We start from the raw sequence: 22,529 nt of genomic DNA on the forward strand, positions 1-22,529 counted from the left end.
CAAAGGATGGATCCCATAAACACAGCAATAACCATGAAGGGGTTGGCGGAAATCCAGGAACACCAGACCAGCGAGGTTCAAGAGGCTCTTGGTCAAAAGGGGGACACGTTCCTGTTCCTTTTTCTGGGGGATACACAGGACACACAGGACCCGAGGATACACAGATCGTTGTTTGAAATCGGGGCAGAATAATCCCCTGATCTGTGCAACGACTGAAGGGTTGTCTAACCCCTGAGGTTGAAGAAAGAAGAGCAGAGGATCACCCAACTGGAAGACACTGGTAGCTGCAGCAATAAAATAAAGGCTAAAAGCTCCTCAGACAGAGGTTCTAGTCTGAGTACATCTGAAGGGTATAAGGTAGCACCAAAATAAAGCTGTGGGAGAACTGGGGAGTGTCATCTGTACCTGCTACTGTTGTAATAATAGTTTTTCTTGCATCTGAACTGCGCAAACACAGAGGTCATCTCACATATGGTTCGCCCAACAGGGGGACAAAGGACCTCAGGAGTGAGAAGAAATGAACCCGGTCACACTGGATTACAGGGTGTAGGTGAGCTCTTTATTCTAAAGAGCTCAACAGGGGGAGTGTGGGATTATAATATTATTTTATGCCATGTTAGACCCCTAATTAAAGATTGTGAATTATTATGTAGTTTTAGTTTGCATTATTCTCCTGAATTAGAAGAAGCTGATAACTATTGCATTTGTTAAATTGATTCGCATTACATTAGACTGCTGATTTATTGTGAATGAATGATATTGTTTTATGATGCATTATACTGCTGAGTTATAAGAAATACTGTTCGCAGAAAGTCATCGCCTTATTTGTCTGATTAGAAGAGAACAGAACATACTGGAGTTTTCTGCCCCATCTCAGCAGGAGCAGATAAACAGGGAGCCAAGGTCGTAGCTTAGGCACTGTGTGAGAGAAAGAATGTGAATGTTTAGGCTTTTATGAATAGGTGGAGGCACCAGAGGCTATAAGAGTTTGAGCAATGCTCCACCATTTTGAGATCTGATGCTGTCTGCGTACGGTGTCCATCTCCCACGCGTGTGATCATTAAAATCATCGTTTGACTCAACCCGGCCGGACCAGTGTTGTTATTTTGGTTTTTCCTCTTGTATCCATCCCCAATATTTGAATCCGTAACAGTGGCTTAATAAAAATTAATTTGTAAATAGTGAGATACAAGTACTAGAAAAACAGACAATGTTCAAAGAAAAAGGGCAGTAATGATATCAGATTTTCACATCATTAATTATCATAGTAAAAATCACGATGACAATGTCAAAAACAGCAATTAGACCATTATTTAAAATTATTTATTAAAAAATAGGTAGAACAAACTTTTATTACTGTGGTTGTTATTGACAGAATATTTAATTTTTAAATATCAGAGTTAGCAGCAGTGCACTGCAACTGTGAAACATTTAAGTCAAGTTAACTTAAAGAAAATAAAACCGCTAACAGTTTTGCAATGAGGATTTTAGTTAAATCCCGAGGATTAAAGTTGAAAATCGAGGACATTTTAGAAAAAAACCCCATTGTTTCCAAGCCTGTGATATGCAGGTTAAAGTACAACATGTAAAACCGTGTGGTTGATGCTTTTCTTTTTTTTCTGTAAAATGTCGTGGAAAATGGAAATGCGACTCCCACGCTGGTTATTTCATCACCTGAGAGTCGCTTCAAAAAATATTTTGAAATACAAAACAGATGTTTTTAAAACAAAATGATCCAGTTTAATTCATCAGTATATTCAGACCTGGAAGTTCATGCTGCGGCCACTGGTCAGACTGAGCTCTTTACCAAAGTGAAACTTGAATTATTGCCCAAAAGTGAAATGTAAAACCAGGGTGCCTAAGGTTAATGCCTTAATTGCCACCTACGCTGCCAAAACATTTGAGTTTGAAACAATCAACCAAAACTGAAGACCTTGCTCCTTGTGCCCCACATCACACACCTCATTATTATAATGAAACCGCTTGCAGCGATGACAAACTTCTGTGGCAGACTTGTGTTGTGATTTTGAGAAGACTACCAAAGTCTTATAGAGCTTATGACATAAGGACCTGATGCCTTTGCAGGTTGTTTTGACAAACTCATTTTTATTTTGCTCCTACACAGCCACACACACACATATATACACCTGTATGGCTGTGCGCTTTCCTCTCCTCTCCAAACCTCCCACCCCTCTTTTGGGACCGGACAGTTACTTAAATAGGGAAGTCATGGTTACCGTAATGGACCTGAGCTGTGCCGGCCACCCCTCCCCTGCAGCTAAGCCACAAACCACACCTCGCCGCAGAGCAGTAATCAACAAATATAAATAGGCAATATAAAAATATATTTGGTAAGACATGATAATACAAAATGTGCAACCTATTATTTAAAACAAAAACAAGAGAAAAATCAAACACAAAAGTATTAATAGCTGGCAAGACTACTGACAAACTGCTACTTCCTTGATTTTCTTGAGAAACTTGGGAGCAATTAATATCTACAGCTGTTCGTTTCTGTTTCATAAAAACCCCAAAAAGCTAGTTAAAGTAACCTAAAAATAAAAATCCGTAAGCATCTGTAACATACCTTAAATTAAGTTAATATCCCACTCACGGGTCTCCTTATGAAACATTTACAGGCGGAGCGCTAGTTAAATCCAGGATGTGACGACTTTTGTTTAATCATTTGTTGTGTCAGAATTGTTATTAGTGAGAAACTGGTCTAGGATTTCATCAATTACATTACACTCGAAATTCACTTGTGCCAGGTCCAGCGCAGGCACGTGGGAGAGTAGAAGGCGCCCGACGTTCTGCCGAAGCTCTACCAAACTAAGGGGAAACAGAAAGGAGAAAAACAGTGAGGCTGCTTTCATAAATTGCTTTATCAAAGAGGGCTACATCAAAACCACGAGGAGTGATCTCCCAGCAGTCCAACCTTCTGGATGCATCTGAGTTTGAATGTGTGCCAGAAACAGCTGCCCCTCCTTCCTCCTCTGGATGTGTCTGAATTGAAGATTCACTGGTTGTTGGAAGACTTTGTGCTTTTTCCCTTTGGTGCTCTAAGCTTAACTGGAGCTCTTCACACTGGGCTGCCAGGTTTGCCTTGTGCTCCTCCACAAGGTCCAGCTGGTGGTGCAGAGGGAGAGGGTAGGTACGAAGGTCAATATCAATCAAACGAAAGGAGAAATATATTTAAAAAGTGCATAACAGTGGGCAATTTGGGATATTTTCCCTTATACAGTTGGATTGACAAGTAGATGTAAGGTATACCTCATAGCATGTGCTTTTATCAGAACACCAATTAAGGCACATGACAACATCGGCCAGCTGCTGCCAGATGTTAAATAAATAAATAGATAAATAAATATAAGGATTAACAAGAAGCACTCAGTAAGTGCAAACCTCCCCCAGGGCAGCGCTGAGGAGTATTTACTTTTACATACTGTTCCCTAAACAGTATGTTGCCAATACAAACATTAGCAGTAAGAATCATAGTTGTAACAGCTCTGTATACCATCATTTAGAATTAGAATTAGAATTAGAATTAAACTTTATTGTCATTGCACATGCACAGGTACAGGGCAACGAAATGCAGTTTGCATCCATCCAGAAGTGCTTTAGTGATATAGATATATTACAATATATATTAGCAATAGTATAGATATGTAAGTATATTACAGAAATGGGTCTATTATGGTATGTTATAATGACCTTCAGATCAATCTATTTGACCTCTATACAGGTCAAATTTGACATGACCATTTCCAACTTTGTGTTTACAGACGGAGTGACATGCACGTTCCTACATCAGCGCTACCAGAAGCATAAGCTAGGCAGAGGCAAAAAGCTTGTTTAGTTCAGTGCGTTTAAGACTCAAATTATTTCAACTGAATGTGAGAAAAGCTTTTTGTCATCACTTTTACTATTTTCTTTAAACAAAGACAGCCCTACACAGTGTCACTGACCCGTGAGCGCAGCTCTTCTGTCTCCTTCGTTCTTTGATCCAGTTTCCGGACTAGAGCGTCAACTTGCAGTGCGATCTCATCATCGTTTTCCACATTTTTGTCAGCACTCAGATTGGCCTTGGTATCAGATGCTGCTATTAAAGCCTCCTTCTCTTTAATCAGTTCACTGACTTTCTGTTTGGCCTTCTCGAACAGACTTTTGTAGTCCGTCTGCCATCCTGTTTCTTCTGTCTGGCTGGCTTGGTGACAACACTCCTTCTTTACGCTGACCGGTGCCATCTCCTTCAGTTTTTTCTCCAGGTCTTTCACTTGTGAGGTAAGTTTCTGGACCTGTTCTTTTAAAGAGTCTCTCTCCTGAGCGGTCTCCTGCATGAGCTCAAGCAGCTGGTCTTGTTGTTGCTGTACCTCAGAGATATTGGGGTAGGTAAGTGGACTATATTTGTTGTCACCGATATTTGAACAGGAAGGTCTAGGACTTCCTTCCCTTTCTAGATCATGGTTCACACCATTCTGCAAGGTCTTCTGTCCCTGATGTTCACTCTGACTGTCTCCACTGCTCTCCTGCTTAAATTTTCTTTGCTGAACGTTGCAGTTATCCATATTTGAGGTCTGTTCTTTACCACCCTTATTAAAATCATCTTGCTTTTGGTCCTCGCCTTCTTGCTTCACAATAGGTGCTTCTGTCTGGGTAGTGGCGCTTGACAGCTGTGGAAGGGGCGCTGGGGAGGAACTGGTTTCCACAGCTGCAGACCCTGCAGAGCTTGCTCCTGCAGCATTCGTGTCTGAGGGGACATCCACAGCAGCATCATCGCTACACTCCAACAGCATGCTGACATTATTGTCACTTTGCTCTTCCTCTTTCTTCACTTTATTTAAATCGTAGAGGTTCTGTTTTGGCTTGGGGGTGCTAGCAGTCTCCAAGATGACAATTTCATCGTCGGTATCATCAGTATTACTATCGACATTCACAGAAGGAGAGCTCAGTGGGGTCACATCTACTGATGGGGCTGTTTCCGAGGTGCTCCTGTGGAAGCCATTTATCCGAGATCTTTTTGGTGTGTTCTGTGGAGTAACAGGCAGTTTCCTTTTTACTCTGCAGAGCACAAAAAACAGAGTTAACGCCCAATGTTACTGTCCCAAAACACATATTTAAGCTGCCAAACAACACAAAACCATACCTCAGGGTTGACAATGCGCCTGCTGACAATGTGCCTGCTGACAATGCGCCTGCTGACAATGAGCATACACTAGTAATAACTGGAAAACCATCATTACGAGAAGGGCTGTAGGCTAAAGAGAAAGAATACAAATACATTTTAATTTCTCAAAGTGTTTTTCCCCACTCACACTCAAAGAGAAAAATTTCTAACCAGCTGGAGAAATGGTGGAAGACGTCAGCGGTGAGGATTCAGGCCTTGTAGCGCCCTCTTGTAATGAACAGCTCCTCAAAGTAGTGGGAGTGGAAGGGGATTGGTGGACAATCTGTCAATAAAAAAAAGACTGAACATTAATCATCATATTAGACTAAACTGAATCTAAATTTAGCACAAAAAGTAAAGAATCTTGTATTTGGCTGATTATTTTTTTGTTGTAACAATTTTTCTTGGCAATAAATCTTACACCGTTCCCTTAAATGGTACCATTTAAGCCCAAGTTGATCCCACAACTGTTCAGTCGGTTTGAGGTCAGGAATGGTTCGGTGCGAGACTGCGGAGATATGGGATTGCTACTGGTTTTATCTCGTCATCTCTCTGCACTGATGAGCCATTTTTTCCAGTGAGGGAGATGCCGCCTCATACTACCACACTGCCTCCACCTCCAAAAGTTCTTACCCAATCAGTGCTGCAATCAACATATCGTTCTCTGCATCTTCTCCACACTTTCACATGTTCAAGTTCCAGTGCACATGGGCACAAAAAGGCCTGATGGTGAACCACAGTCTTCTTGGCAGGCTTGTTGGCAGCCCAGTGAGACTGGAGATTGGCTATGTGCACTCTGCCTGGGTAGAAAGCTGTCGGCCATATCAGCTTGCAAACCGTGACTTTAAATCTGTAGAAGCCTGTCTAGAGTTCCTGAGGAAAAGTGGAGTTCTTGTGGTGTTATCTTCTTGGGATGCCTACTTCGTGGCTTACCTGTGAAATCCCCCATTATATGGAAACCGGCCCTCAATTTGGAAGAGGTGCTAGGTTTAGTTTTTTGCAGAACACCAGCTTGAAGCTGCCCTATAACACTGGCCTAGATAATAATAATAATAATAATAATAATAACAACAATAATATGATACTACTACTACTACTACTAATAATAGTAATAATGATAGACCAAACAAATATATAATTAGAGTTTGTGCTAAGTTTAGATTTGTTTAGTCTAATATGATGATTCTATCAATAGCACATTGCTGCTGGCCTCCAAAGTGATAAATGGGAAACACTGTTTGATGCAGCCGCCGTTCCAGGTCTCCCTGCCGCTCTCCGAGAGCCTCATTTTGTTTGGCAAGTTTAGACAGAGGCAACTGTTCTTCATGGGTTCAATACTCCACAAATGCGCACAGGATCACAAATAATTAAAATGACAAAATCCCTCAAAGTCATAGTAAGGCACTGCAGGTGCCCTTGCAGCAGAAAAAAAAGAAAAACGATTTACAGAAAATGACGCATCCTTACCATCTGTCTTTCCTTCTCCTGTTTCTTTTCCTCTCTCTCCCTGTAACAAATAAATCACACAGGTCACCTCTTTTATGATCAGTTAAGATTTTCGTTTAGATTTCTGTATAAATATTAATTTAAACTTCTGTCACTGTGACTCACTGCTGTTTGTAGGTCTTGCGATACGAAGGCTGATCATCATCAGAGTCTTCTTTTTCCTCGGCTACCTGGCAGCTCCTGTAAGTGCAATTGAGAACTGAAGTGAAAAGACTGGTAACCAGTGCTAGTCCCCCTCCCATAAGTAGATAAAGATTTTCTTTCCTGATTCATCTGTGTGTGTTTGTCCATTCAGAAAAACCAGTGTCACCATATAAGGAGGTAGTGACATAACCATGTAATAATTACCAGCAAATTTAGGTTCCTCAAACACTGGAATAAAATGGGGGTCGACTTTTTATTTGCCCTTTGCCATGGTATTTGCCGTGGCCATACTGGTATCAAAGCACCATTGATGAAGGCTTTATTTCTACTATTCACTTATATGTTTAACTCTGAGTAAACACACTCAGAGTTGATGGAAATAACTCTGATCAGGCCTTGTTGGAATCAAAACCGATGGTTAGTTTTGGTAATGGACTCAGAGATTGTTGAACCTGCTTTCTGGAACAGAATCATGGTAAACTGCCAAAAATCCAATTACCTGAACTGAGGATCAGGGTTCATTTGGCAGAACCATTTCTCTGGCAGCTTGTTGATGTCAATGCCATCAGGAAGTTTACGCCACTGCAGACAGCTATCACACTGCGCCCAGTTTTGATCTGGTCGCTTCCTAAAGACAAACCGGCATGGTTAAACACATATGCAAACACAAATTTGAATGAATGAAAACCTGATGCCAGTCGCTGCGAAGTGTACTAACTTGATATCTTCTGGTAGTATGGTGCTATTTGGATTTTCTTTCGTCTTTCTGTAGCGTATCTCTTTCCAGTACTCCTCCAATTTAATCCCCAAATTATTCATGGTTTTCCTGTGCCAAGAAAGTTTGCATCAGACAGACATCAGACTGTGCCTCACCCACCCAAACCTCATTATGACCTCAATCGAGCCTTCGAGGTGATAAATGTAATCAGGAATGCTATTACCTGTACTTGTCATTCTCCATAAAACTCTGTTTGTTGTGAGTGGGATCCAAAAAGTTACATTCTATGACCCCAATGACTCCAACACCGTTGTTGTTGGCCTGTAGGAAGCAACATTTTAGCAAATGATAACATCTACATCATTCTACATGTTAAAACACGTGATTAAAGAAAAACTCACTTAAACAGCAGAAACTGACCTTAAGCTGACAGCCGACACGTTCGTAAGCTTTAATGAGCCGGTTCTTGTGATACATCATTATGCCACACTGGTCTTTGCTTTTGGTGTTATACCCAAAAGTAATAGGAATTCTTTGGGTCTAGCATACAATTTAAGGAAAACGCAAAAAAAACAGCAGAATAAACATATCACCAAAATTATACAGTTGTAGAAAAGCTGTGTAAAAAGGATACCGGTACTAGGAAAGTAGGCTTATAGTGATCCTTTCTGATCCAGGCCAGGCTCTTGGCGATGAGCTGAGATTTCACCTTTTGACCCCGAACTATGATCTGCATTCGAGGCTTCAGGTACAGAATGCTGGAAAATGCCTACACCCACCCACAGATGTCATTTTACTTATACAATCAGAAGAATCGTGAAAAAGAAAACAGGGTGGAGCTCATAAATTGGGGGAAATCTCTAAAAACCATGATTAAGAGTGACTATTTTACAGACCTCCTTAATGCAATATCTGCCTGTAATTTTTCAGCTTATAAAGTGTTTTCCTTATATATATATATATATATATATATATATATATATATATATGAGAGAGAGAGAGAGAGAGAGGGATCCATGCATTCATAGATTTTTAAAAAATCTTTTTATCTTTTATAATCACCTTTAAAGTGTTTGTGCCAATAACATCATGTACAGTAAAACAGGCATGGAGAACAGCACTGACTGGGAGAGGCTTTGAACAGATGACATACTCAGTTCAATTCAACATATAATACTTTAAGAATGCACAAGCATCTACCTATCATCTGTGATATAATTATGTAGAATTATAACGTATTGTTCATAAACAGGCAGCCTAACATTCATGAAACATTATTATATTAAAACACTCAAATTTGTCTCAGTGCCACACAGGCCTCAATGTGAGCTTGAAGCCAATTATAATTTTTAAGTTGTTTAATGTGTAGGTGCTCACAATAAACAGATTTTTAATGAAAGGCCCGGGACTTCGGTAGCATAAAAAAGTGGCTATTCTTTGTGCCCATGAGGATCAGTCACTCTTTTTACCATTATTTAGTAAAAGTTAGGTATCAGACTAACGCTTAAAGCTTTCACTTGAGTGAAGTAACTCACATTACTGCTACTGCTAAGTAATGTTAGCCAATTTTACAGCATATTTCATAAATCACTATGCCATAACTAACTACTGGGGCGATCGTGGCTCAGGAGTTGGCAGTTCGCCTTGTAATCGGAAGGTTGTCGGTTCGAGCCCCGGCTCTGACAGTCTTGTGTCATTGTGTCCTTGGGCAAGACACTTCACCCGTTGCCTACTGGTGGTGGTCAGAGGGCCTGGTGGCACCAGTGTCCGGCAGCCTCGCCTCTGTCAGTGCGCCCCAGGGCGGCTGTGGCTACAATGTAGCTTGCCAGCACCAGTGTGTGAATGACTGAATGTAGTGTGAAGCGCTTTGGGGTCCATAGGAACTAAGTAAAGCGCAGTGCATTTCAGTCATTTCTTCAGCAAGGTTGATAGCTGGCAAAATAATAATAAAAGTTTCCAAAATTAGCATATTTTATTTACACATACTCAAAAATGATTTACTAGGACTCACCTGTCATGTGACTCAGTGTCATTTTCCATCAAACACTTATTTTATTTCTCTATCTGATAAGAAAACTATTCGGTCAGATAGTTATTTGTGGTGAATGAAATACAGTTTCAAGCACGTTTAAGCATCACATCTGAAATTCAAGCGCTTTTCAAACCTTGAAAAGACTATATTCAAGTATTTTCACCTGTACGAACCCTGCCTGAAGCATAACCCATCCTCTCTGAAACATGGTGGAGTTATGTCATGGGCATGTATGGCTGCCAGTGAAAACGAGCCACTACTGTTTACTGGTGAAGTGACTGCTGATAGAAGTACCAGGATGAACTGTGGAAGTATGCAAGGCTATACTCTCTGCTTCAAAAATATATTAATCTGAGCCTGGGGACTCAGATGGGGGACTGTATACAAATGGCTGCAATTCTTTAACAGTTAATGCAAAGCTTTTGTTTAATCCCACAAATCCCTCTGCTGTTTAATTTTACTGTGTAGGTGCACAGAGGTAAACTTACAAAAATTGTGTCACTGTCAAAAAAAAGCTGAACCTGTGGATCTAACCAGAAGTTGCCCACTGGACTGAACTGTGATTAGCATCTAAAGCTGTTGCACTCTCATTTTTGGATGCATAATTATGTTGAGGACAAAGAGGCTTTCTCTTTTAGCACCAAGTGCTAATGGTTTATTTCAGGGCATGCGCATTTATGCTGCTTACCCGAAGCGAGTACATGCTCTCAGGGATGTGTGACGTGATCTTGTCTGGACGCTGATTAGTGTCATTCTCTGCACTGTAAACCTCAGATGGAATTCGGATGTCGTACCGATCCTTCTCAAAATCAAACTCTGTTGTTCCAGTAGATGTCCTGACAAAAAAACAAAACAAGACACAGTTTATGTTATTGGTTATTAGTGCAAAAGACAGTTAGAATATAAGTGCAGAGAGGGAGGACTTTGTCATGCAATATTTCTTAGAACTATGTTTACAAAAAGTTAGAACCCTCTGGAAAATGTGAAACAAATTGAAAGGAAGGATTGCAAAAGACTAAATACTGAGTTGGGAAGGCATTTACCTCGCTCTAAAAAGCAGTGTGAATAAGTGGTTAACAGTTTAGGTATAGAGAAAAACCAATTAACTGAGTCATTAAGGCGTGCATGTTTTGAACTACTATTGGTATGAAAATCAGAAGAATTTTCTTTTTGGAAATCATGGATGCAACATCCTTGAGGTAAATGTAATGGTATGGAGTGCATTTCAACAAATGGTGTGCAGTTGACATCCAGTTAATTTGCCCTCTTTGTCGTGCAAAGAAAGCTTCCAGATCTGTAAACTATCATCTTTTTATCAGGCAAACAAGAAAGATGGTGATTTGATTCTTGTAGGAATGATGATAGTAATGATCCAGTAATGAGAGGCTTTAACTAGCAGGCTTTAATTGCAACAGCATAGCCTCTGAAATCACATATGACCCTTTATTCCTGTGTGGACCACAGACAGACCTGCGGAGGTTCCAGATGATGATCCGTGTGCCAGTTTTCGACGTGGATCCCGGCAAACTAATTGCATGAATCTCTGAGAGTAGCTCTTCTTGTGTGCTGAAAGGGGAATACTGCAGAATGGCCTGTAGACTGGATTTCTGGTCCTCTCTTACACAGAGTAAAGGAGAAGTTAAGGACGGAAAACAAAGGAAAAAGGGAAGTATGACTTATGACAAAAGATGACAAAAAAATACCCTTCTCAATGACATTTACAGCTACAAACCTAGCACATCTCACATGCTAGGTTTGTAGCTCAGTTCAGATTTTCTCCTACTCCATTCTTCAAATAAATCAAATCCTACTTGATAACATTTAGCCCGACTCCACTCATACAATCATGTGAAGAAGAAGGTTTGTTCATGATGAGGTGCTGCTAATCGAATGAATTTGATTAAATGATGATTGACATGTTTGAACACTTCTAAAAAAGCAGAAGATTTGGCCCGTTTGAAGATTTCAGGTAACTTCACACAGTATCAGAACTATACAGAAAACAATTACTTTGTGTTATTGCTGCTAAAGATGTTTCTGCAACACATTTCTCCCTCTGAAAACGCTACGTCCAGAACAGAATCAACCTTTTGGGATCTACTTACCTGGATGACTGAGCGTGCATCAAGACACGTGTTTCTACAAGCTACTGAATTATGCATAAAGTGCTGGTGCACGGTGCCAGGCATGATTATTCTCTGATTATTTCTCCTGAATTCTTTTCTATCAGACACTACCGGACCTCTGCTTTAATAGTCTGACTCTTGGGAACAATTCACAGTGCACAACCCTTTAAACATGGAGATAAAAACTCCAACAACAATAGTCCTGGTCAAGTCTTTGCTTTTCTACAGACCTCACTTGTAAACCAGTAGAACAGGACAACCACAGATCTAAATAAAATAAATACAACAGCAAGACTGGAAGCACTTCAGAGGTGTAAGAAAAGATGAAATCAGAGTTATAAAATTTTTGTTTTAGCAAAGTTGCAGGACTTTGTTATCACACCTTTTATCTAGTCTCTGATTTATTTATGTTTTTTTTTAAAGGAATCTCTTTTTTCTCCCTTTTTTCTCTCTGAGATCTCTGGATTGCTCCTGTTCTTTTTCAGCTGACTTAATTTGATCCTGGAGTAATGAATACATAGTTGATGTATAATATTTCATTAGATAAAGGATATAGTTCTTGGAGTCGCTCTCTTCAAAGGAAACAATAGGTACAATTATTTGATCTGCACCAATCTTTTCCAGGTAAGTCTGGGAGAGCATCCCCACGCATAAGCTCCTCTTCGACTTGGAGAAGACAATAGCATCTTTGCCAAGACGCATGGAGCCAGACTTGAAGCCATTGCCATAGATTCCAATTGGATCTTTACCGTTCAGGGGCATCTTGTCACTGTATCCGAAGCTGAAGGAGAGAAAATGCAAATTTTTTTTTACCAGTTTTGCAAACCATAATTCTCCCTCTGAAGGGAAGCAGTATGCAATCAGTTCCATTTGTCTGACTGTCTGTTAGCAGTCTAGCATCCACAGTTTTCAAGATATCATGTTTAACTTTTGTCTGATGGCAGGTACCAAAAGCATCTCTAGGTGATTTAATTTTTGATTTAATTTAATATGGTCATGATCAAGGTCAAGGTCACACCAAATGTGGAAATCAGTTCAAATGCTATCTTACGCACAATTTATCATGGCTTCAATCTTCACAACAACATACTAGGCCTCGGAAGACATGAGCACCTAGGTTGGCTAAGCATTTGACCTTAACCTTCATTGTTAGCACCAAATTTGTAATGCGCCTTAACATTGGTTGCCAACCAAGAAGAAGAAGAAGCTGTGAGCCAGGAGGGAGGAGGTAGGTGAGTGAGTGAGTGATTCGTTCGCTCTATGATTCAGCACAGGAGGGAGGGGGTGAGTAGCTCAAATGTGCTGTTAGCATGTTAGCAGAGCGAAGCTACTGTGAACCGAGGAGCTATTTTCTTGATGTGAGCTTCTACTCAGGGTTTTTCCTTCCAGTTCAGAGCAGAATTTTTTTTTGTTAAGATACTGGATGTTGTGTTTTTCTCCACAATTTTAATTATAAGCTAGATACATTGCTGCTAACAGCAACAGGGATGAGTCAGTGAGTCAGTTGAGCTTGTGAATCATGATTCATGAGTCAGTAAAGTGATTCTCGAGTATTGAACGATTCGTTCATGATTCGCGCGTCACTACAAGAGACCATATCGAGTAACACATGATATGAAAAGGCATGGTGAGAGCTGTACAATACACTTTTAATTTCTTCAATACGACACCCAATGATGGCACAATGACACCATAAAATTCTGCAAACCACACACTCCATGAATTTATGTTAAAATCTCAAGGTTTTACAAAGATTTCAATCTTCTGAAATCTGACTTTCCACAAGTTTCAAAAAATGACACCGTAGTTGCATCTGTACCTGAGCATCTTATGCATTGTTTTATTGTCCAGCCCATTTCCATTATCCATGAAGCTGAGGCATTCTTCTCCTTTGACCACAGTTTTATCAATCCAGAACTGTTTGGCACTGACGTCTGGGTCGTAGGCATTGTCTGTCAAAAACAGTTTTAGGGAGCATTTAAAATCCAAATATGAACGCCAGAATTACAGTGTAGATGAGCAGCAGGGAGAGACTACTTTTTTTAACAGAGGACCTATTTTTCTGCTACATACAGTGTACATATTAAACAGACTCATAAAGTTAGATTCGTGCAGAAATATAGTGAAGATATATATATATATATATATATCTTCACTATATATATATATATCTTCACTATATATATATATATCTTCACTATATATATATCTTCACTATATATATATATCTTCACTATTATATTACATATTATTGTTATTTATTGTATTTTTTTTTAACATGAAACAAGACATACAGTTCAATCAAGTAAATATTTGACTTTGTTATATAATCATCTGTCTGTGTCGTTACAGCTGTTGTTCTCAGAATTGGAAGTGAAATAGAAACCAACCTCGAAATACAATGAGATCACAGTGACTCACCAATCAGTTCAGCTATAGCGCTGAAGGGCCAGGTGTGGCTGGTGGAGTTGCTGTGCAGAAACTTGGGCGAAAGCTACAAGTGAAACAAATTCAATTTCACAAATTAGTTGCATTTTATATCACATCCACCACAACAAAGGGGCTTTACTGACTTTATTTATTTTTACTGCATGGAAAATATGCTCCATGTTTAAAACAAAGGTTTGATGTAATTTTGAAACCAAAACCTGGTCAGTTCAGCGCTGCACTGGTCAATTTAGTGAAAATACATGCAAATCTTTGCAGAAGAGATCAGACTTGTAATAGGGAAGAACAGTAAGGGGAAGGGTTTCCCCACATGTAGCAACAGCACAGGAAATCCAGATAAAAATGTTTGTGTAAATTCTTATTAACACAAAAACTGAATCAGCTAATCACATGGCAGTAATTCAGCATGGTCAAAACAACCTGCTGAAGTTCAAACCAAACATCAGAATGAGAAAAAAAGGTGAGTGAAGGATTTGCTCTGTAAGCAAACTGGTGCGGGTGAAGGAAGGGTGGTAGACAGTCTCTGATGTGCTGAGACAGTATCTGCTCCAAAAACTTCATGACTACAGACGTGAGGGCTACAGGTCTGTAGTCATTGAGATCGGAATGATAGTGGAGACCTTCAGATTGGTGGGAATGGTGGCATGAGTCAGGGAGAGGTTGAGCACCCTTCTAAAGAAGGTGTTGAGGTCCTCTGCGAGTTTGAGGCTGCTGTCGGCAGTTGGGGGCTCTGGCCTTTCTAGTTGGTGAGAGATTGGGATGCCGCTCCACACCTGGCTGGGGGTTGTTATCAGTGAGGAAGCCCTCGATCCTCTTCTTATAAGCCTCCTTTGCCTGTTTAATACCCATCCTCTGGTTGGCACTGGCAGGTTGCACAAGGAAATGACCCTCAGCACGAAGGTTAAGTGACGAGTTCTGATCAGAGCCTGGATTTTACTTGTCATCCAAGGTTTTCAGTTAAGTTTTTGTCACTGTCACATTTTCTACACGGCAGTTAATGTAGAAAAGGACAGAGTGATTGAAGGTCTCCAGATCCTGCTGTTTAAAAATGGACCAGTTTGTCAGATTAAAACAGTCCTGTAGCTGGAGGAGAGCATCACCTGGCCATATGTTACTAACCACACGAACTTTGAAGCAGATGGGCTGAAGACCACACTGGGTGGCACTCCCCTCAGCTAAGAACATGCAAACTGAGGCTCCAGTTTGCTCAAATTAACCCAACAGCAGAATGGAAAAATGTTGCTTGTTCTAATGAGTCTCTGCTTGCTGGTGTAATGGTCAGGTCAGAAAACAACATGCCTTGTATCAAAAGTTCAGGGTGGTGGTAACAGTGTAATGGTGTGTGGGAAACTACCAACTGAGAACCGTTTAAACCTTACAACATAACTGAATACTGTTGCTGGCCATGTTCATCCCCTCATGACTACAGTGTACCCATTGTCTGATAGCTGCTTCTGGCAGGATAACGTAACATATCACAAAGCTCAGATCATCTCAAACTGGTTTCTTGAACATGGCAATGAGTTCACTGTGCATCTTTGCATATTGTTTTTAATGTGTTACATTTGTTTACCTTATTGCTTGGTATTGTCATTTTTTTCTCCACCACTGCAGAGCTTCAGCCAAGACTACAGATGACAATGTCTGGTATAACAGATCTATATCGTAACTGTTCAACACTTAGAAAGCTGATATTTATTTGGTCATAAACAGAATCAATTCAAGTAGGTGGAAATTATGCAAAGAAACTGTCTAAGGAGCTTGGAAAGAAAAGCGCCTGGACTTCTTTAAGTTGCTTGAAGACATTTCACCTGTCATCTGAGAAGCTTCTTCAGTTCTAGAGTCAAATGTTGGAGAGCTCCAGATTTAAGCCCTATGGGAGTGTCCCCCCAAGAGGGACACCGGACCCCTTAATGATCTACCTAATCACATGAGCCAAGGCGTGAAAATGGGTTTAACTAAAAATCAGCCCACATCAGCTCATTGTGAAATCTACCCCCACCCTATCATATGGCAGACAGTTGGTTTCATAAACCACTGCCTCTGTTCAAAGATGGTCGCTCACAGTTGGCATAGATGGCTTCTTTCACTCCTCTTTCAAACCATCTGTCTTCTCTGTCCAAAATGTGAACATTGGTGTCCTCGAAGGAGTGACCTTTGTCCTTTAGATGTAGAAGGACAGCCAAGTCTTGTCCTGTCTAGGTGGCTCTTCTATGTTGTGCCATGCTTTTATGAAGTGACTGTTCGGTCTGTCCAATGTAGAGGTCTGAGCATTCCCCCCTACACTGTACAGCCTATACTACGTTGTTAAGTTTGTGTTTAGGAGTTCTGTCTTTGGGATGAACCAGTTTCTGTCTGAATGTGTGGACACACACTGACTGAAATGACTCTGACCTGGATGACTGAGAACCTTCACAGACATATGCAAAGAAGCTCCGCAGTCAAACAAACGTGACCTAAACAACTTTAATCCCTTGTTTTGCTTTCACAAGTGTGATAACACGAGGGACACACTTACTACTAAGGCTGCCACGACTAGTCGTCTAGTCACAATTACGTCGACTATCAAAATCGTCGACAACTAATTTAATAGTCGACGCGTCGTTTGAAGCTTTGTAAGATCCCAAAAGACGCAGGAATAAGTAGTAGGATTTAAGAGTGTAATAACGGACTGAAACAGAAGATGGCAGCACTGCATGTACAAGGATGCCAGCTGCCGTTAAACCCTGAAGAAGAAGCTGTGTCCCAGAATTCATAGCGCAGCCCAATTTAGTTTCCAACAATGGCGGCAGCTAGTTAGTAGAGCAGGGCAATATGGCCAAAAATATTTATCACGATATATATTTGAAAATTTGCGATAACGATATAACTGACGATATAACTGATGCGAGACAAAATACAACTCCACAACATTACTAGCGCAAAAAGACAACCTTCCATTTATTTTCACTTAAACAAGAAGCTGGTTTTTATGTACGTTAAAGCTTTATAAAAATGTAACAGTACAAATGCAAATTCCTTGCTGAAAGTTTAACCAAAAGGCATTTCCAGTAGAAATGGGCTGACATATCCTGAGCATAACCATGTATAATATCCACTGAAGTTAAAAAGAGGTGCTTTGCAACATTAAACTGCAGTGTGCAGTACGTATTTTTCGGACCATAAGGTGCACGGGATTATAAGGCACATTAAGCGAAACAAAGAAGTCAGATAAATCAAACTTTATTAAACTCATTCTTCTTGCTTGCTCCACTTCTGTACCATTGATTCATTAATGTTGAATTCTCTGGCAGCTGCTCTATTCCCATGTTGTTGCAGTACATTAATGACTAACCTCGTATTGTGGATGGATTATCTCAGTTGTTCTCCTGACTGAAGTTTGGTTCGTTTACAGCATCCTGCCATGCGATTGCATTTGTCTCTAACTATCAGGAACCTTAACGTTAACTTTTACAAGTGGAAAAGTGTTAGTGTTAGTCCTCCAGCTTCACTGTTTATGTTATGCTAACATAGCTGTGTCGCTAGCGATCACGTAGCACATCATTATATACCACCTAGCCCAACTTCAGTAACCCTACAAACGTCACTGCTGTTTAGTTTCCTGTCTTCATTTATGTTGGAAGTGATAGCAGAGCTGTACGTTTGAATTTTTTCAGAAATCTCTCAGTCAGAACATGCTATATCATGCTTAGGTGACTAGCAAAACTAGCGAGCTAACTTCCGCTAGCTTCCTGCTAACTTCTAACTCCGTTAAATGTAATAAATTTTGTTTTCATGGATGCCTGGAAGTTAAACTTCATAGTTACACCTGGTAAAGCAGCAATGCTGATCGTTTTATTAAAGATGAAAGAATTTAGACAGTTTTTAACTCTCAGTGATGCTGCAGTGTTCGTTTGACCAGAAGAATACAGAGTTTAGGACCCAGATTACTCCCAGATTTAAGAGCATCTTAGTCCGACAAATACGACAATAACAACGGCTGCTTGCATGTTCTGCAAAAAAAAATGTGCTTTGTCGTGTATCTGACGGACAAACACCAAACCAGTTCCACATGACTGAAGTTGCACCATTTTTACAAACCAATTCTGGTTCATCTGTTTCACTCAACAATCGGCCATGTGCGTATGAAAACAAAGGCACTGCGCATGCGTGTTTTCCTCCCATTCTATCGCGATATTTCATTTTCCTATCGTTGCCTAACATTATACCGGTATTACCATGAACGGTATAATATGGCCCAGCTCTACTAGTTAGTTTTAATATTACTCTTATTATTCTTTCTGGGTCACAAAATAAATGTTTAACATATGTTCAGGCGAGAATGTAACTGTGTAAACCTCAAATATCTGCTCAGTTTATCAAGACATCACATATTTGCAAAAGCGCTCCGACGTTTTCGGAGACGTCTGTTACCCACCAGCTCGATAGCTAGCCGGGGTTCAAGCCTCACTAGAGCCCGTGAGAACACCGGACTCTCGTCAAATCGTTTTCAAACCCACCACCGTCTTTCGCTACTCAGGTTAAACATGATATATAAGTCACTTAGATAACTTAAAAGTGTTATTGTTTGGCTTTTTTCAGTGTTTTATTTGTTCCGGAGTAAATCGGTTTGGCTGAGATTAAAGTTAAAGTTTTCACACAGCTGAATAAATGTCAAGCAGACAACTGATTATCAGAAGTGTGAGATGCTCGAGAATATACTCCGGTGTCCCGTTGTATTTTATATAGCAAGGAGCAGACGGCTGAGTTTAATAAAGTCCACCGAAACAACCTGCAAATTTCATTTAAATTCAATAAACTATCATCTTGTCTTTATTTTTAGTTAGCACCTTAAACACTTCAAGCTGTAAGCTAATGATATAAAAGCAGATGCGTGCTGGTGCAATAAGCTGTACGTTTTACGTCCAATGGATGCATGATCTGATTAGTCGACTAATCGCAAAAATAATCGGTGACTAGTCGACTATCAAAATAATCGTTTGTGGCAGGCCTACTTACTACAGAGTAATAAACAAACAGGGGAAGACTTTAAGAGGGTGAATAGAGGGAAAATGTCTGTGAAGGTTCTCAGTCATCCAGGTATTCGTAGTCAAAGGAGCTTGCAAAGAAAAGCGTCTGGACTTCTTTAAGTTGCTTGAAGACGTTTCACCTCTCATCCGAGAAGCTTCTTCAGTTCTAAGGTCAAATGGTGGAGAGTCCCAGATATAAACCTAGTGGGAGTAACCCCCCACAGAGGGACAAAAGGACCCCCTGATGATCCTCTAATCGCCTGAGCCACGGTGTGAAACTGGGTGTGGGTCCCAATCAGCCAGAGTTTCGGGTGAGTTCATTGTGAAACCTGGCACCACCTTATCATGCGAATTCCTGAGGTCAGATGGCCCAGGATGTGAGTGGGCGTTAAGGCGTCTGGGAAGGGATCTCAAAACTGGATTATAGATGGCAGAGAGTTGGTGTCGTAAACCCCCGCCTCTGTTCAAAGATGGTCGCTCACAGTGGACATAGATGGCTTCTTTCACTCCTCTTTCGAACCATCTGTCCTCTCTGTCCAAAATGTGAACATTGGCATCCTCGAAAGAGTGTCCTTTATCCTTAAGATGCAGATGGACTGCTGAGTCTTGTCCTGTGGAGGTGGCTCTTCTGTGTTGTGCCATGCGCTTGTGAAGTGGCTGTTTGGTCTCTCCAATCTAGAGGTCTGAGCATTCCTCGCTGCACTGTACAGCATACACCACATTGTTAAGTTGGTGTATGCTGTACAGTGCATGGTGGTGGTTTACGACACCAACTCTCTGCCATCTATAATCCAGTTTTGAGATCCCTTCCCAGACGCCTTAACGCCCACTCACATCCTGGGCCATCTGACCTCAGGAATTCGCATGATAAGGTGGTGCCAGGTTTCACAATGAACTCACCCGAAACTCTGGCTGATTGGGACCCACACCCAGTTTCACACCTTGGCTCAGGCGATTAGAGGATCATCAGGGGGTCCTTTTGTCCCTCTGTGGGGGGTTACTCCCACTAGGTTTATATCTGGGACTCTCCACCATTTGACCTTAGAACTGAAGAAGCTTCTCGGATGAGAGGTGAAACGTCTTCAAGCAACTTAAAGAAGTCCAGACGCTTTTCTTTGCAAGCTCCTTTGAATAGAGGGAAAACATTATACAAGTGCATTAAATCTTATGCAAAAGCCATTTAACCTCCTACCAAATATAGATATAGAGAATACACTGGTCCTGGCTCTGTGTCGACCTGGAACAAGACGAGACAGGCCATTGTAACCAGTATGTTAGTGGGCTGTAAAACCAGCCGTGAGTCAGGAAAACGAAACTTATCCACTAGCCTGAATTCACAGCGCAACCGGACCTAATTTCTGAGTAATCAATACTGCTGTTAACGATGACAGCAGTTAACAGCAGTTGTAAATATAAACTGACTGGTAACTACATGGGAGTCCCACAGACCTCGGTACCAACAGCCAATACAGCTTTGACCACAGCGGGTGTGCTGTATGGACTGAATTAACCTCACTGAACCCAGACGCAGATTCTTACTGTTGTTTCAATTGTTCACACATTTAGTCCACCAATAAATAGGACAAAACTCCCCAAACAAATAAGTAAACTCCTCTCACCGTGCTTAACGGAACACCATGGTCCATCTGCGTCGCCATCTTTCTCTGTAGACCGATTGCTGTGGGCGGGGTTAGGTCCAAGCATCCGGTCGGCCAAAACACTCGAGTTACACAAAAATTAAACAGAGAACTTTTAAGTTAATTAAAATCGCCCTTGCTTATGTTTTATGTTAATATCAATATCCATACCTCATATGTAAGGGTTTATTTGTGCATTGCACGCTGTCTGGAACACTTCCGGCTTGACGTTCCAAAATAAAAGCGTGCCGACAGTGACGTACCTTGAAATTAATTTTAGTGTTACGGAATGTGATACACGTGCCAGTGTTGTTGTGCCAGTGCAAGTGATGAAAAGTGCAAGTGAGAAAAAGGGGATTATTCGTATTTAAACTGGGGGATGTGGCCAACAGGGTGGCAGAGATTTTAACAAATATAACATAGTTCTATAAGGATATTTCAATGACGCAAAATATCTGGATTGGTTATAATGTAGGGGCAATAGCACAGAGACATAAATGATATTTAAAAAACAGTTCATTTCTTTATTTTATAAAGGAAATAATTAAATACATGGATTAATCTTTAAGGCTTCAGAGAATAGATGGAAGGTATTTTCTTGGATTTACAAAGTTTTTGAAAAAAAAACATCTATTTTCTCACAACACCATATCCTGTTTTATCTAAGACATGAAAACATCAGAAACAATTATTTAAAACATATTCCGATCTATTGAAAGCGGGCATGCCGAGCCCCCGGGGCAGACCCAGGACACGCTGGAGATATTATATCTCTCGGCTGGCCTGGGAACGCCTTGGTGTTCCCCCGGACAAGCTGGAGGAGGTGGGAGAGGGAGGTCTGGGCTTCTCTGCTTGGACTGCTGCCCCCGCGACCCGGATAAGCGGAAGAAAATTGATGGATGGATGGATGAAAGTGGAAATGAAAATAATTGTCTATTATCATTCTGATTTTTATGTAATCATGCGTAAAAAAATGCTATAACCTAAAAAAAATAATCACATCAAGAATGTAAAATTATAGATATATAAATTCAACACTAATTAAAACGAAAACACAATTTTGTTATTGTAAGCTAGTCTGTATATTCAAATATGTGTTATGAAACCTCGCGTGTGCTGGATTTGCATGCGTTTCCCACACTCACTGAAACAGGAGCTCAGGTGCCTTTGTAATTTATGACTTCCCCATCCCTTTCTTTGATCTCGTTCTCAGTTAGTTCAGAATAAATGGATTTCAGCTTGTCTTTTTTTAAAAATGTACTTTGTGCATTAGAGGTAGGATCGTAATTTAATCTACTTTTCTAGTCCTACCGATCACTCAAAGTGCTTTCAACAAGTCAACAGCTTTAACTATACATACAGCACTCGATTTCACATTCACTGCTGATACAGAATCACTGACACCTGCCAGAATTTTGACCAGAAACGTCCTTGCTGTGAGATGTTAAATACTTTGATACCATGCCAACCTAATGAAGAGCATCTGTCCGTGTCAAGGAGTGTACAAAAATGCCTGAACAAATGTATGAAATTTTAAAATACTTCCTTTTTTCTGTAATGTGGTCACTTCACTTGATTTGTGGCTGCATGGGATTTGTTCATGGCTAACCCAATCAGAAGTTCTAAACTCAAATAGTTATTCTTCACATTATTTTCTTCATCAGTATGTCTTTGGACTTGATAGTTCAAAGACATACTGATGATTGGTCTGCAGGACAAACAGGATGTCTGGAAAGTACTGAAAC

At 40.5% G+C, this 22,529-nt stretch overlaps 1 protein-coding gene across 1 annotated transcript; it reads right to left on the reverse strand.

The window, feature by feature from the left end:
• Window positions 1–1,768: 1,768 nt before the first annotated feature.
• morc3a (MORC family CW-type zinc finger 3a) lies at window positions 1,769–20,817 on the reverse strand. The gene is made up of 18 exons (XM_085373849.1): window positions 20,767–20,817; window positions 14,112–14,184; window positions 13,510–13,642; window positions 12,245–12,471; window positions 11,035–11,191; window positions 10,253–10,400; window positions 8,167–8,301; window positions 7,953–8,072; window positions 7,756–7,853; window positions 7,533–7,640; window positions 7,314–7,442; window positions 6,776–6,850; window positions 6,632–6,671; window positions 5,336–5,447; window positions 5,144–5,255; window positions 3,966–5,058; window positions 2,936–3,126; window positions 1,769–2,829 (listed from the first exon to the last, which is right to left on the reverse strand). Exons 1-18 carry the CDS (start codon window positions 20,803–20,805, stop codon window positions 2,679–2,681), a joined length of 3,141 nt encoding a protein of 1,046 aa, XP_085229975.1. The 5' UTR covers window positions 20,806–20,817; the 3' UTR covers window positions 1,769–2,678.
• Window positions 20,818–22,529: the final 1,712 nt, after the last annotated feature.

Source organism: Diplotaxodon limnothrissa, linkage group LG16 (genome assembly GCF_057381915.1).
Source record: "Diplotaxodon limnothrissa isolate DT_005_m linkage group LG16, D_limnothrissa_male_GT1.1, whole genome shotgun sequence".
NCBI classification, from domain to species: Eukaryota; Metazoa; Chordata; class Actinopteri; order Cichliformes; family Cichlidae; genus Diplotaxodon; species Diplotaxodon limnothrissa.